Here is a 15114-nt window from a genome sequence, read left to right as displayed (position 1 = left end):
GTATTTTTTTTTTTTTTGTTGTTTAATAGATTTCTGGCTAATTTTGTCATCTTGTTTGTTTTCGGAGTGATTTTGATTATTTGAGTCTGTTTTTTGTGTATTTTAGTGTCATTTTGTGTGTTTGCTTTGGGGGCCACCAGTTGTTGTGCTTACTATGAAGTTGGTCTTAAATTTAATTTCAAATGGCAATAAAAAGTCTTCAAAAGTCTTGATTTTAATTTGACTGCAGCTGTAGGAACCCTGTAGGTGTCTCTGCTTTCATTACTTCTCAGAACAGCATTAAAGCTAGTTTAATGGATTTCTGAGTGCGTCTTAACGCTGACCTTCCTCTAAACAAGCCACACTGTAGAACTCACTCACACGTGCCGTCCCTTAGTGGCACATATTGTGCAGTTGTTTGTTAGTAAATGTGCCTGTGCGGCATTTGGATCATCACATTTAACCCAGAATTGTCTTTCTGGTCGGAGTTCATTTGAAATAAAATGATCAAGATTTATATTGTATATCACTATTTTGAGAAACAATATCGACGTATGAGTTTTGGTCCATATCGCCAAGCTGAAGACTGTAATATATATTTGGGAGGGGATCAGGATCAATATACTGGTTCTGGATCAGTTTCAAAAATTGTTGACGAAATTTGTAAAATGTATACTTTCAATTCGTACTTGACCCATCTTTAATGAATTTGACTCAGATATGTCAGATTGGTTTTCCAAATACCACACTTGTTTTGGCAGTACCCATACATTTGGACCTACTTTATCGTTATTAACGGGGGTAGACATTTCTTCCAAGCCTTTAAAGTAGGCTGGGTGATTTTGCCTAAAAATGTTTTTTAAAAAACTCTAATTTCTTAAAGAAAAAATTGAGTTTTGATTCGATTTTTTTTTTCATTGCACTTAAAATGTCTGCAGACATCAGATATATTGTCAAAAGTGCAACTTTATTGTGTCCTTAAGAGTTACAATGCATTAAACAATCCCAAAATAAAAAGTAAATGAGACTCTGTCATTCAACAATTTCAAGCTTTAACCCAGGTTTAAGCAAAAGTGCAACAGCAACTTAAAATATCTGATTAAGAAATCAAATAACTACATATTTTATAACATATAATATTACAATTAAAAAAAATAAGGAACTCTTCCCATAGCATCTTACCATAATGCGAATGAAAAATTAAACATGCATGTGGCACACATATAGCCTACTCAAAGGGTAAACAAATGTAAACAAAGAGGGGGCGAGCTCAGATTGAGATACGGTAACCCACAAGGATGGAACATGAAAAAGTCTGTAAAAACTGCGGTGGAAAAAAAAATAAATAAATACTACGTGAATTTGCAAAATAAAAATTGTTTTTATCTACAAATTCGCTAAATCGATTATTCAATTTTTTTTGCTCATCCCTACTTTACAATATGAATCATAATGGTACCATGATCACGATCACTGATGCAGATAACTGCCAATATCTGGCAAAGAGGATATTTAGTGCTTGGCGGAGGTTTTTGCTCTCTGTGTGTTTTTCTCCACCAATGACATTGATATTCATGACCAGTTGAGTTGGTAAGTGCTGCTGCTCCACAGGTGAGGCTCTTATCCTCCTATAGAAGAGCACGATCCAACCCAGGCCTGAACACTTCAGTTCTTCTGTGAAACACCTTTTTTAAAGCAGCCAATTATTCAGTCACACAGACTCACAGGGGAGAGAAAGCACAAACACACAAATATATAAATATATGAGGATGTAGAACACACGCTGAAACACAAGGTGTGTAGCTCGTCTGAAGGTGTAATTTCCAGGTGTCCCATAAATGTTAACTTGAATTCATAAATTTAAGATGTTCCTAAAACATCACACTTGCATTAATAGATGCCACAATTTACAGATGTTCCCTAAAAGCCTCCTACGTGTCATTAAACACTCTGATTTACTCCGGTCCCTGAGAACCTTTCCAAGCACTGATCGATGTCTTTTTCTGATGCTTTCTAAACTCATTCAAAGCTTCTAATATTCATTGCAAAATTAAAGGCAGGATGCATAATATCAGCTATCTAAACTAGGTTTCCAATGTAACCAAATTTAGAATAAACCCTAATCCAGGAAAAATCAATTTAGATATTAATTGAATACCACAATCTCATGTAAGACTCATGTAAGTGGAAGATTTTTAATCATATTATTGTTGATTTAAAGTATTTAATGTTGTTATTGATTTTTAAACTGTTAAATGGTTTCTTTTGCACTTTTAAATCATGTAAAACACATTGAATTGCCTTGTGTATGAAATGCGCTGTACAAATACATTTGCTATAAAGACTATGAGACAAAAATCACATTAAATCTGTTCATCACACAGGAAGTTGCAGTCCTAATCAGGAAGTAACGGTTTATGGAAAAGGTGAAGATAACTATATGTTCTCCAGCAAATATGAGCTGACATTTCTGCAGAAATGCATGCGAGTTCAAAGCCCGCTCATCATTGGCCCAAGCATCAGTTTGGCTTTTGTCTCCCTGACAAAATACAACAATTGTTAGGTCGGCACCTGTTGGCAGCATTTGTCGCTTTTTGAATTAAATGAGACAGTTTGAGGCATGAAAGGAGCAAAGGTGGCTGAGATTTAACTTGGCAGCTTTTCATTAAACATCCTAAGACTAAGAACATTAGTGGACCTGTCAGCTCTTCTTTTTTTTTTTTTACCCAAATCAGGTTGAGTTTAATGTGTCGGAGTGTAAAATTATACAATTCAATTCAACTTTATTTGTGTAGCGCAAATTACAACAGTCATCTCAATGCGCTTATCAAAATATAAAATTCATAATAAGAAAAAAAAAAAAAACCCAACAAGATCCACTGTCAGAATTTAGTGACAGTGGGAAGAAACAACTCCCTTTTAACAGGAAGAAATCTCCAGCAGAACCAGGTTCAGAGGTGGCAGCCATCTGCGTCGACAGGTTGGGGTTAGTGGACAGAAGGACCAACAGAACAAGATAGAGAGATAGAACATCAGAGTGTCTCAGACTAGTTCAGCCGTGAACCACAGATCAGGAACTGTCATCACCAGCTTCACGACACCTGAAACAGAGCAGAGAGAGAAGTGCGAGGAGAAGGCACTGACTGCAGAAAAACATAATACATTATTATCAAGTCAGCCTGACTCGGCCTTGGGCCTCACTCTCACTGGCCTAGTCAATACTTATTGTAAAGGTGACAAATCTCTTCCTGTTTATTAGTAAGCTAACAGCGACTCCAAGGTCTGTAAATGCGACCATTTATAGACGAGCCCATGTCCGCTCTAGCGTTTAGATTATGATTCAGTCCTGTTTATGCGGACTGTAAATCATAACCAGCTACATCAGAATTTGAATCTCTTCCTGTTTATTGAACCAGAAAATGCGACCGTTTACAGACGAGCAGATATCCGCTCTAGCGATTAGATTGTTATGATAGCTACAAAACATGACACCAAGGAACAGAGTTATAATATTGAGTATAGCCTGAAGTTTACTGGATTTAATTTGTATTAATACATTCAAATATCTAAAATGTGTTTAATGATCATTAGCAGACAGACCAGTATTAGGCACATCTACACAACAGTACTATGTGCTGTTTTTTTAATTTATTTTAATACACAAAAAAATCCAGGAAAATATGAATATAGCTTATTTTAATTTTAGTTTGTGCATTGTGAACCATGCAATCATAATATATATTTTTTTTATCATATTTCACATGATGTCAGCACTCGGTGATGAAAATAATAAGCTCATTTTATTTTTCATTGATTCAGGCATAGACCAAAATCCATGGTGTCAAATATTGTTAGGCGATAAATTAGGAATAATTTAAATTAATGAGTTGCAAAGTCTCAAATTAGATTATTTATTTTAATTTTACCATAAGCTTTGAACATATTTCACAATAGTTTCATAATTTGTTGCATTTATCCTACATGAGCAGAGACAAAGCATGTATTTTCCTATTACAAAGTTTTCATTTCTTTTTTATACAAGTATGATTAATATTTTAAGGTTTTTTACCTGTGTTTTAATTAATCGTAGAAATTGCATAACATGTTCCATAAAAACATTACATTAGTCTTTAGTCATCAAACTACAGTAGCATTAAAAAAAAATGTTTGATAAACAAATCCATCCAAAAGGTACAAATTTAAAAGATTATTTTTTTTTTTTTTTGCAACAAAGTGAAAGGAATCCTGATAATTGATGAATGAAGGCATGATAAATTGTTTTACTCTAACACATGGGAAATATTGTTCCCCTCATTATGTAATGTGTCGGTTAAAAAGATTTAGTGACACACAGTGTCAGTGTTGCCAATATTTGCTATTGACAACACTCTCACTAACTTCATTTGGAGTCAACGAGAACACCGTCGTAATCTATTTCCATAATTCTTCAATCAAAGTATTGATTTCCCGGTCGACATTCAGGTGGAGAAAGGAATTCCTCCACTTACATTTGTTCTTAATGAGCCCTCTGTAGACCGACTCTGGGCGTGTGAGCTATCAAACGTGCACGTGCAGAAGAGTGCACTGACCTCTGAGAAACTACATTGATTTGCCTTTATTACCACAGGAAGCTGTGCTGGTATTTGTTTGGCAGAAAAAAAGACTTTAGGGGTCATGAAATAAAACGAAAAGGCAACTACACTGTAAATAAAATAATTTTGGGGTGTAATAATTGTATCCTAGCCTGTTATAGTGAGCTACTTTATTTAGTTATCAAGCATAATGACTGAATTTTGGTCAGTTTTAATGAAGTAATTATTATAATTTTCATAATGAAGTAATTATTAATATTAAATATATATTCTACATTGTCGTGTTTTTGTGTTTGTAAATGTTTGGGGCGGAGAGATCGGACATTTTGTTTCTCTTGTACATGTTAAGTTCTTGTAGTTTAACAATTTTATTACAAAATCAAGAGTGCCCACAATGCTTTGCAGTGTTTTGGTTGTAAACTGGGTATATGTATATATATACTAAAAAAAAGAGGATTATTGCATCACTTTTCATTTAAGTTTCATTTACAGTCATCCTGCAGTTTTATCATGAAGATTAACATAAGTTAGAGTAGGAGTGGCGTCCTGGTGGCGTCTCATCATTGAACAAAAAAAGTGGAGGTCAAGTGCAAGTCAAATGTCAAGCGTTAATTGATAATATTCCGAAATGGCGGTGAAGTAATATCTCAGTGGAACAAATGTAATTGAAAATGAGCAAAAGCTCATCAATTCTGGACAGAGTGAACCCATATTTTAAACCTGAAAGTGTTACATACTGGTAATTGTGGGTTACATTTAACAAAAGTACCTGGTACATTTTGCCCAAGACCAAGTTGAGAACGTGAGTAGTTTGAACTTTAATATGACGGATTGTTAACAACTCTAACACAATGTGGGCATATTGTTGCCTCAATTTTGTTGATTAGATTCAATATGTAAGTTTATTATCCCCCACCACAAAGTGTGGAAGTTGGATATAGGTTTGAGCTCCGTGCGTCCATCCGTTAAAGGGGACAGCTTTTCTCAAAAAGAAGATGGGATAACCAAATTCGGTGTGTGGCTTCAAGGTCTCAATACCTTGATGGAGTTCGAAAATGAGAAGTGCAAATTTATTTTTTCCTGAGTTTTTGCCTTTGTTTCATTTTTCTTTACTCTGTTCGAGGTATCTTCAAAGGGGACATATTTTCTTACAAACCGTAAAAGATTGTTAGTAATTTTTTATTGTGATGTGATATTTTCCTATGTATACATCTAAGTTCTAAGATTTAGGAAATTTAGGAAAAGGTTGTGAGTTAAACAACCAATCTGGCGGGGGATGTTGATAACTGTCTTCTTGTTTGCACTGCGCTTTTTTAATTTTAAAAACGAGCTCCTATGGCTCTTAAACATCCGTCTCTCTCCTAAAGTCACCACTGTTGGTTGTGTAACAATGTCCCGCCTACAGTATGTTACAGTTCAGTTTTTACAGTGATTTCATTAAAATTAAAGTTATTTTATTTATTTGTTTTAGTGAACTTTAAGACTTTAGAATATATATACAGTATATATAATGAAATAATTGCTCAAACCCTTTACCCAATATTTGTGTCAGTTTATTGTTCAACAGATTCGCTCCACAAACACACACACACGCAGATGTTCCTTGCTTTTATAGAGATGGATGTACAAAAACAAACAGTACACTGTATTAATCCAAAGTGTGTTATTCTAAATTTTTACACCAAAATGTAACTTTTTTTTTTTAATAGCAAATGAGTATCAATTTGATTTCCTTGAGCACTAAAAATCATTTTCGGCCCTAAAAAAAAACCCATATCCGTTGATTTTTACTTTCTTCTGTTTTTTCTCCTTCTTTTCTCATAACGTCAAAGAGCTGACACCAATCTCCCCAGTGAACAGATTCTTCATCCATCTCCCTAATAACCATTACTGTCGTGTGTGTGAGTGAGCGAGTGTGAGCTGGAGCTGAAGAAAGTCCTTTTTCATCCATCACAGAGGGAGGATTAAATACAAATCTCTCAGTCCCTCTGACAGTGAGACACACACGCAGCGGATGGGTAGGAGTGTGTGTGTGTTGTTGACAGGTGTCCAGAGTATATCCTTAGATCAGACAAACATTAACACATTAAACGTTATATTTGTATCAGCCTCATCAAGACATGAGGAAAGTTCACATGATAAAGGACAAGTTAAATGATAAAAATGATTAGTTAATGTAAGATTTGGGCCAATAAATGAGATGGACAAACACATTGACTTTTATGGCCGTTTGACTCCACCAAATGACTTGTTTTTGTTTTTGGACAGAGGGAGGAAGTCGTAGAACAGTGATTCTTATTTTTACAAGTTGAAAACAAAGACTTTTTATCAACGTTTTCCAGTACGTAGATCATGGAAAAAACAGAATTCAGGTTCTGAAATTGAGAATGCAATCAAACCTGTTCTTTCTCTTTGTCTTTCACGCTCTTTTTATATAAAATCGGGCCCCAACATGACACGGCCTCACATGCAAGTTTTGAGACAATATCGCCCATTTACACTCTATTTTTCACCAAAAAACAGGTTCTAGAACAAGGGTGTCATACTCATTTTAGTCCAGGGGCCAAACACGGAACTGTTTGATATTAGATGGGCTGCAGATAATAGGCAAGAAAATGTGTAATTTGAACATTATTGTCCTGCAGTTTGCCCTTCCACGTATAAATGATATATAAAGTTTGTAAGTGACTGCAGGATCTTCACCTACATTTCCTCTATTTTGTACCCAATTTTTATGAAATTTGGAGAAATTTTATGGAATATTTTGAAGAAAATTGCAGGATTTTTCAACAATATAAGCATGGGAAAACCGAGTATCATTGAATTGGTGTAAACGGAGGGGCTGAGATATCTACCACTGATTTAATTGTTTTCTCTTTCATTTTAACTTTCTCCCGTAGGCCAAGTTACAGTAGAGTTTGACATGTGGTCGAGAAAATGTGACAAACGGACAAATGTGTGTTCCGGTTTGTATAGTAATTATGGTGTTTTGTGATTGAAATTGAAAATGCATGCAGAGCTTCATCTGAACTGGTGTTCATGTGTTGTGAATGGATTCAAATCCTAAAAGGCAGTGGTACAAAGAAAGGTTTACATGGTGGTGTATTAGTAAAAGTGGTGATTAGTTTAAGTGGTGACACGTCACAGCAGAAGCATTATTTGCGCTATGTATAAAATAAAAGCGAATTATACTTTCAGCTGCATGGGATTTTGTGCAAAATGAGATGTTGTATAGCATAACTATCTCAGTTTTGGAAATAATCTGAAGCATAAAAAATGTTAAATTCATAACAGCAGTTGACGCTAATAACCCGCTGATAATAAAAACTGTTTAATAGCCAGTAAAGCGACAGATGGTGAAACAGAAACAAAATGGAAAAGTGTAAACTCTGAAATGTTCAAATGTTAAAATCTTCAGGCCCACATTGATTTGAATTGGACTTAAAAGAACTATTCCACAAGTATCTCAGTGTTAGTTAGTCTTTTTCAGGACTGGTTTACATGGAAACATCACACACATTCCTTCTAGCACCAAGAATTCTCCTTTATAATATTCATGTTATCAGTAACCTTCCCATGCAGAGCCACTTGACATTGTTGAAAGAACGCCTCCAGGGCTCAGGGTGCTGATCTTCACGTCTACAATCATTGCCACACTTTAACAGCTGACTAAATGGTCAAATCAGATGAAAAAAATGCCCAAAGGGTCGACTAAATCAGCACATTTAAATGTTGGCGCAAGTAACATTGGCTGTGCATGCCAAGCATCTGTGAGGTATCGGTAAATGTAAATTAAATAAGCCAGGAAGGAAGAAGAAAGCATAGAAGGCAGGGAAAATGAAGTTAAAACCATACGTTCAACCAAAAAAAAAAAGTAAAAAATGTGACTTGAGTGCTGCGTTATTAATATTCATGACAGCATTTAGAATAATGACAAATCTCAGCAATAATACAGGAAAGAACAAAGGGTTTTGTCAGATTTTCTCATGATTTTGTAAATTTTCCTCCCATTTTTTATGGCACATGTTTTGTTTCTTTGTTCATTTTTTGATTTTTAAAAAAAAAATATATATATATATATATACACACACACATTGTGGTTGTTTTTTTCTCCCATTTTTTGCATTTTTGTTTTTCCATAGTTGTCTTATTTGTTTTGTGAGGCATTTTTCCATTTTTGTTGTCATATTGTGTTTTTGGAGTTATTTTTTGGGTATCTATGTTGTCGTATTGGATATTTTTCTACCGTTTTAGGTATTTTTGTTGCCAGTAATGTGTATTTTTGGAGTAATGTTGTGTATTTTGTTGTCATTTTTTGTATTTTTGGCAGTCGTTTTGTGTTTTTTTGCAGTCATTTTTTGTCTTTTGTTCATGTCATTTTGTGTAGTTTTGCAGTTATGTGCATTTTTCTGTGTTTTTCTCTCATTTTGGGTATTTTTGATGTCATAATGTGTGTTTTTGGAGTAATGTTGCATATTTTTTTTGTCATTTTGTGTATTTTTTGCTGTCGTTTTGTGTATTTTTCTCTGTTTTGAAGCAATTTTTTTGTGTTTACCATGGGGGCCACACACAATTAGAATGAGGGCCTTATGTGGCTCCCTGGCCGCCAGTTGCCCACCTGATTTAGATGGTCATGAGCTCAACAGTAACTCTGATTGGTTCGTAATGTGCACACATCCCTGTCATTCAACCAATTTAACCAATGACCAAAATAAAATGTCCAAGATTTACTACTTAGGGATGTATTTTAGCCGTGGTACTCATCACATTTTATGGCATGGGTTTGATTAGCCCCAACACAGCGGTTCAAAATCAATTAGTGGGCTGTATTACTACAATTACACCTTAAAAGAGGAACATAATCAACTCCGTAGTCTGATGATTAAATTAGAACCTGATATTGAAGGGGATATTAAGCATATGCACACACACACAAGGCTTTGATTACTTCTCTCATCAAGAGGTAATGTTTAGGTTAGTGAAAAGCAGCTTATTAAATTCACAGGCTTATCGAGCAAACAGTATTTGGTAAATTAACCAGCAACTTTATCACCACTCGACGGACTGTTTGCTCATAAATGAGCTTATTTCCATCCATTAATTAAAAAAAGAGGGATCTATCCCCTTGACGTGAGAGCAGGAAGCGTGTGGGATTGTTTTAACCTGACCTCCAAATGAATCTCAAACTTGTTTGCGTGATGAGACAGTGGTGATTATAGTGTTTGGCTCGCAGCAGGAAGTAGTTATAGAGTCTACAATCCAACAGCGAACCATCCGCCAAATATAGATGTGGACAAACACACCTGAAACGAATGGTAATGCGTAATTCACCTGACAGAAATCCTTGAAACAAATGGTCAACCTGGAGGCTTTGTTTAATTCTAATCCAGTCTCACCATCTTTATTTAAAGGCATATTTTCAGTATTCTGCACACTGAATCCACTCGGAGGGATAATTGGGAAGCACATCATTCTTTCGCGCCTGATAGCCTGCTACATTAGCTTTAGGGCTAAGAACGAACTTACAGACTGAAGTATAGGATCACAGGACCATGAGCACAAAAAACTAAAATATGTTAGCAGGGCTTTACATTAGACCTGCATTTAGTTGGTACAGCACAAAAATGAGCGTTGCATTAGTTCAGGCAGCCATGGAAGTCAAGCTAGCCCAGCCCCATCATCTGTCAGTAGCTGTTAGAATCAGGCAGCATCATTCCCTAATTCAGTTAATCATCCAGCTGATCATGTTCCATGGTTCCCATAGGTTAGAGTTAGTCACGGCGTTGTATTTAAACCACTCCGCAAACTCTTCACAACCCACCCCTCCCTAGCTTCTAACTAAACAGTGTCTCCTGTTTCATCTGTGCTTCTGTTCTTGAGGGTCCTGCTGACCGCTCTCTCTGCTTATGCCTTTCCATGATGCTCATGGAAGAGCGAGGGGGCATGACTGGTAATATTAACGAGGCCTAAAGGAAATAAAAAAGATTTTTTTTGTATTTCTATCAGATAAACAGAAAGTGTAGTCCTCACAGATAAAAGAAAAAATATAAGATTATTTGCCCCCCAAAAAATGTGAAAAGTTGAAATGGCTTAATTGCTGTAGTGTAAACACTTTCTTATTGACATTGTGGGAAAAGTTTCATGCATTGTATTGTGGGATATGAAGTCCCGTAAACGGCTGCATAGAAAGAATAAGATACATTTTTAAAAATCTCATTGTAAATAAGGGTAATTAATTTACTTCTATAGTTTATATTATTTCCGGTCATCTCCCGCCTGGTGTGGAAACAAGACAAATCATTTTTGACTAAAAATAAACATCATAAAATATATTTTAAAAGTTTCTGTTTGTTAATTTTCCACTTTCTTTCTCTCAAGTACCCCCTTAGTCCCATTGCGTACCCCTAGGGGTACATGTACACCGATTTGAGAAACATTTGGTATTATTAGTCTTTTATAGTATTTATTAATTTACTCATCATAATAATGACTTATGATGTACACGTTTCTGATATATAAATGTTAGACATAAATATCCAATATAACGGTGTTATTTGTTTAAACCCTGTTCTCTCTTGTATGTTTTAGTGGGACGCAATCACAGAGATGGATGAGCACAACCGACCCATTCATACTTTCCAAGTTTGTAACGTGATGGAACCCAACCAGAACAACTGGCTTCGCTCCAACTGGATCTCCCGACAGGCGGCCCAAAAGATCTACGTGGAGCTCCGCTTCACTCTGCGGGATTGCAACTCCATCCCCTGGGTGTCTGGTACCTGCAAGGAGACCTTCAACCTTTTTTACTACGAGACGGATGAGACCCACGGGGTGAAGTTCAAGCCGGTCCAATACACCAAGATCGACACCATCGCAGCCGATGAGAGCTTCACTCAGATGGATCTGGGAGATCGGATTCTGAAGCTGAACACAGAGGTGCGGGAGGTTGGACCTATAACCAAGAAGGGCTTTTATCTCGCTTTCCAGGACATCGGTGCCTGCATCGCATTGGTGTCGGTGAGGGTTTACTACAAAAAATGTCCGTTCACCTTGAGGAACCTGGCCTCGTTCCCGGACACAGTGCCTCGTGTTGACTCCTCGTCACTGGTGGAGGTGAAGGGGGCGTGTGTGGACCACGCCGAAGAGAGAGACACGCCCAAACTGTTCTGTGGAGCTGATGGCGACTGGTTGGTTCCTCTGGGGAGGTGTGTCTGCAGCATTGGATATGAGGAGATCGATGGATCGTGTATGGGTGAGTCTTGGTTTTTTAAGCATCTAAACATCTCTTGAGATTTAAAATGTCCTTTTATGATCCAGCAACTTGTAGGGATTTTTGGACCATGGCACATTAACACTTGGGTTAAAGGTATATGCAGGATTCTTGCCTCTAAACCAGGAGCGTCAAACTCATTTTAGTTCAGGGGCCAAATATGGACCAGTTTGAGCTCCAGTGGGCCACAGATTTAAGGTTAGGAAAATTTCATGGAATAATTTGAGGAAAATTTGCCGATTTTGGAAAATTTTAGAGTTCTTTAAAGAATTTGAGATTAAAAATGTTGTGGATTTTATTTGACTTTTTGAATTTGGAGGGGCTGAGATATCTAGAACTGAATTATATGGTAATTTAGAAAAACGTTTCATGTTTTTTCTATCGTTTTTACTTTCTCGAGCGGGCTGAATCGGATGCCCTGAAAAGGCCGGATATGGCCCCCCGGCCTTGAGTTTGACACGTGCTCTAAACAATGGAACATACTTGTCTTTTTTAGGTGTTTTACAAAGATAAGATGAATATAAATGTAAGTTGTGTAAAGCATCCTGCTTGTTAAGATAGATAAGATTGATAGGTTGATAAGATACGAGACAGCCAAGAAATACACTCCTTGATGTGTTGAATGATTGATGGGAGTGCAAATAAAGTAAACTTACTTTTTAATGTAATCCACAGCTTAGTTTTTACGGTAACCAAAGAAACATTTCACTAAAATAAACAGGATTGTAATTAACATGTAGTTTGCCTAAAGAAAGTATCCACTCAAGCTTTCCTCCTTTATCTGCCCACTTGATATCATTCCCCATGTGATCCCTAATGCACGTGTTTTATTAATGTAACTCTTGGTATATAAACCTCTAGCCTTTAATATCATTTAAAAGCATAAGAACGTCCTTAATTCCCTCACATTTAATCGCTTGTTCATCTAGTTTTTTACCTTTTTGCCATTTGTTAATGATTCTCTTTAGGGATAAATACTGTTCGTTGATGTTTAACGTCTTTGTGTAATTAAAAAGGTGAATGTTAACATCTCTGTGTGACAGAAGTGAGTTTGGGGAAATAAATCTGCCTTTTCAAGCCCATTATGGCAGTTTATCCTCCTGGTGGTAACAGTAATGGTTAAGTTTTCAAGAGAACGGCATGTTTTACATGGTTTCATGGTTCAGGTCAAGGTTACCGTAGCCTGCAGAGAATTTAGAGGCTGTCAATGTAATGTTTTGCGCGTGTGTGTGCGTGTGTGTGTGTGTGTGTGTGTGTGATTTGTTCTCAGAAGTCGACCACCCGGTGTTGTCAGGGCTACCTCAGTGTGACAGATTACCTCAGATGGCTTGAAACCAGTTTGATCCTCAGTCCTCTGATATGAGCCTTAGGTTATCACCAGTAAAAAAACACTCCCTTGGAATGTTACTTTAAGAAAAGGTTCAGAAAAACTCATTTTCAGAAGATCCACACGTCTAAATAATAAAAAGGTTGCATATCGTTTGATACCAACGATATGCAACCTTTTTATTATTGTTACTTGTAATTTTGCAATTTTGAAATGTATTTGTATGAATATTTGTTCCACATAATACTATATATATATATACACATACAATAGGACTAATATGTGAAAGTGAGTATATTCAGTGTTTTGGACACCCAGTTGATTGTAAATGTCTCTACTGCCGTTTCCAGACGTGTGGATCTTCTGAAAATGAGTTTTTCTGAACCTTTTCTTAAAGTAACATACTACATACTGTAGTTTTGCGCAGTACACTTTTGAAAATGCTTTTAAAACAGTTTACTGGTTTTCTCCCACCATTCCAAACCAGATGCCCTTGTTGGGTTGATTAGGATTCATCTTCTGATACAGGCCTGCAAAAGCATCCCAGCTGTACTTGCAGCTGCATTTTAATCAACAAGCCAGGGGGAAAAACTGCAGCTGTGATTAGAGGAACGCTTGCATTAGTTTTTGACGACACTAGAAATGGGGCACTACTTCCTGTGTGATCTAGATACAGTGGTTCTCAAACTTTTTTGGCTCAAGTACCCCTTTTCTCTTACTTTTAAATGCACCCCCCCTTATGTCTGACGCCTACATTTTGCTCAGAATTCTGTGAATTATCATTTACAGAGCACAATGATGAAATAACTGAGTGATAAAACACATTTTAAAGAATCTCATTTTGTAAATAAATGGAATGAAACAGTATTTAGTGCCTCCTGAATAGATTTATTTCTGTAGTTTTTATCTTTTACGGTTATCTCCTGCATGATGTGGGACCAAGACTGACTCTTGTATTTTTAGTTCATGTTCTAATCAACATCATTTCTATCATCATTATGTGTGTTTTTGGTGTCATTTTGTTTTCGTGTTGTTTGTCAGTTCATTTTATTATTCTAAAAAAACAAAACTTGAAATTAAAACCCTATATTTGAAATTTTTTCATTTGTTAATTTTCTTCTCTCTCTCTCTCTCTCTCTCAACTACCCCCTGTAGTGCCAATGTGTACACCTGGGGTACACGTACCCCATTTGAGAAAAGCTGATCTGCAAAGTTAGCTGTTGGCTAGGGAGGAAAGCGAAAACTCGAGCATTTCTGAGTGTTTACACTTTCTACAAATGTTACTATTATTATTAGATTGGATGAAGTTAACAGTAGATGAAGTTATGTTTATTACCTGCAAGGCTAAGAAGCAAAAGTTGGTGTTTAGCGACTTTAAGCTAAGACTCTTTGTGCCGTATGTTCTGTGTAAAATTAGGGTGACCAGACATCCCATTTTACCTGGGACAGTCCCGGTTTTCAGAGTTACGTCCCATATCCCGGTCAATTTCCCCCAAACCATTGATTTGTCCCAGTTTTTCACAAGCTCATTACAGTTTGTCCCATTTATTAAGAAATGGACGTGTGGTCTGTTGCCGCAGACAGAAAAAAACCTGATCTTTGTGGACTGTGAGCTGTCAATCACAGCAGTTGCTATAGTAACACTTGCAATATAAACCATTTAATAGCTCAAAAGTCTTCCACGCATTTGCAACTCGATGCTGATTGGTCGACGACATTGACAATATTACTCGTTGGCTTCTTCTCATGCTTTCTCCTTCAACATGACAAAAGTTTTTTTTGATTATTTAAAACAATTTCATGTTATCTTAGAATGTTGCTTTTTTTTTCACTGAAGAAGAAAAAATACATGTAATATGTGTGACTTTTTTTCATTTCAAACAAAATCATATGCAAATAGTTTCTTTTGAAAATCTGTCATCATCTTTAATTAAATCAGTGTTCCG

The 15114-nt window shown here is 36.3% G+C and overlaps 1 protein-coding gene across 1 annotated transcript in view; it reads left to right on the top strand.

The window, feature by feature from the left end:
- The window catches only part of LOC114454704 (ephrin type-A receptor 6-like), a 242239-nt gene that overhangs the window by 41665 nt on the left and 185460 nt on the right, over window positions 1-15114 (top strand). Inside the window, exon 3 of the mRNA XM_028435348.1 lies at window positions 11160-11823. Coding sequence (XP_028291149.1) covers window positions 11160-11823 — 664 coding nt within the window. The remainder of the gene's footprint in view (window positions 1-11159; window positions 11824-15114) is intronic.

This window comes from Gouania willdenowi, chromosome 21, assembly GCF_900634775.1.
Source record: "Gouania willdenowi chromosome 21, fGouWil2.1, whole genome shotgun sequence".
Lineage (NCBI taxonomy): Eukaryota > Metazoa > Chordata > Actinopteri > Blenniiformes > Gobiesocidae > Gouania > Gouania willdenowi.
The sequence above is the reverse complement of the archived record's forward strand: the minus strand, read 5'-3'. Positions and strand labels throughout refer to the sequence as shown.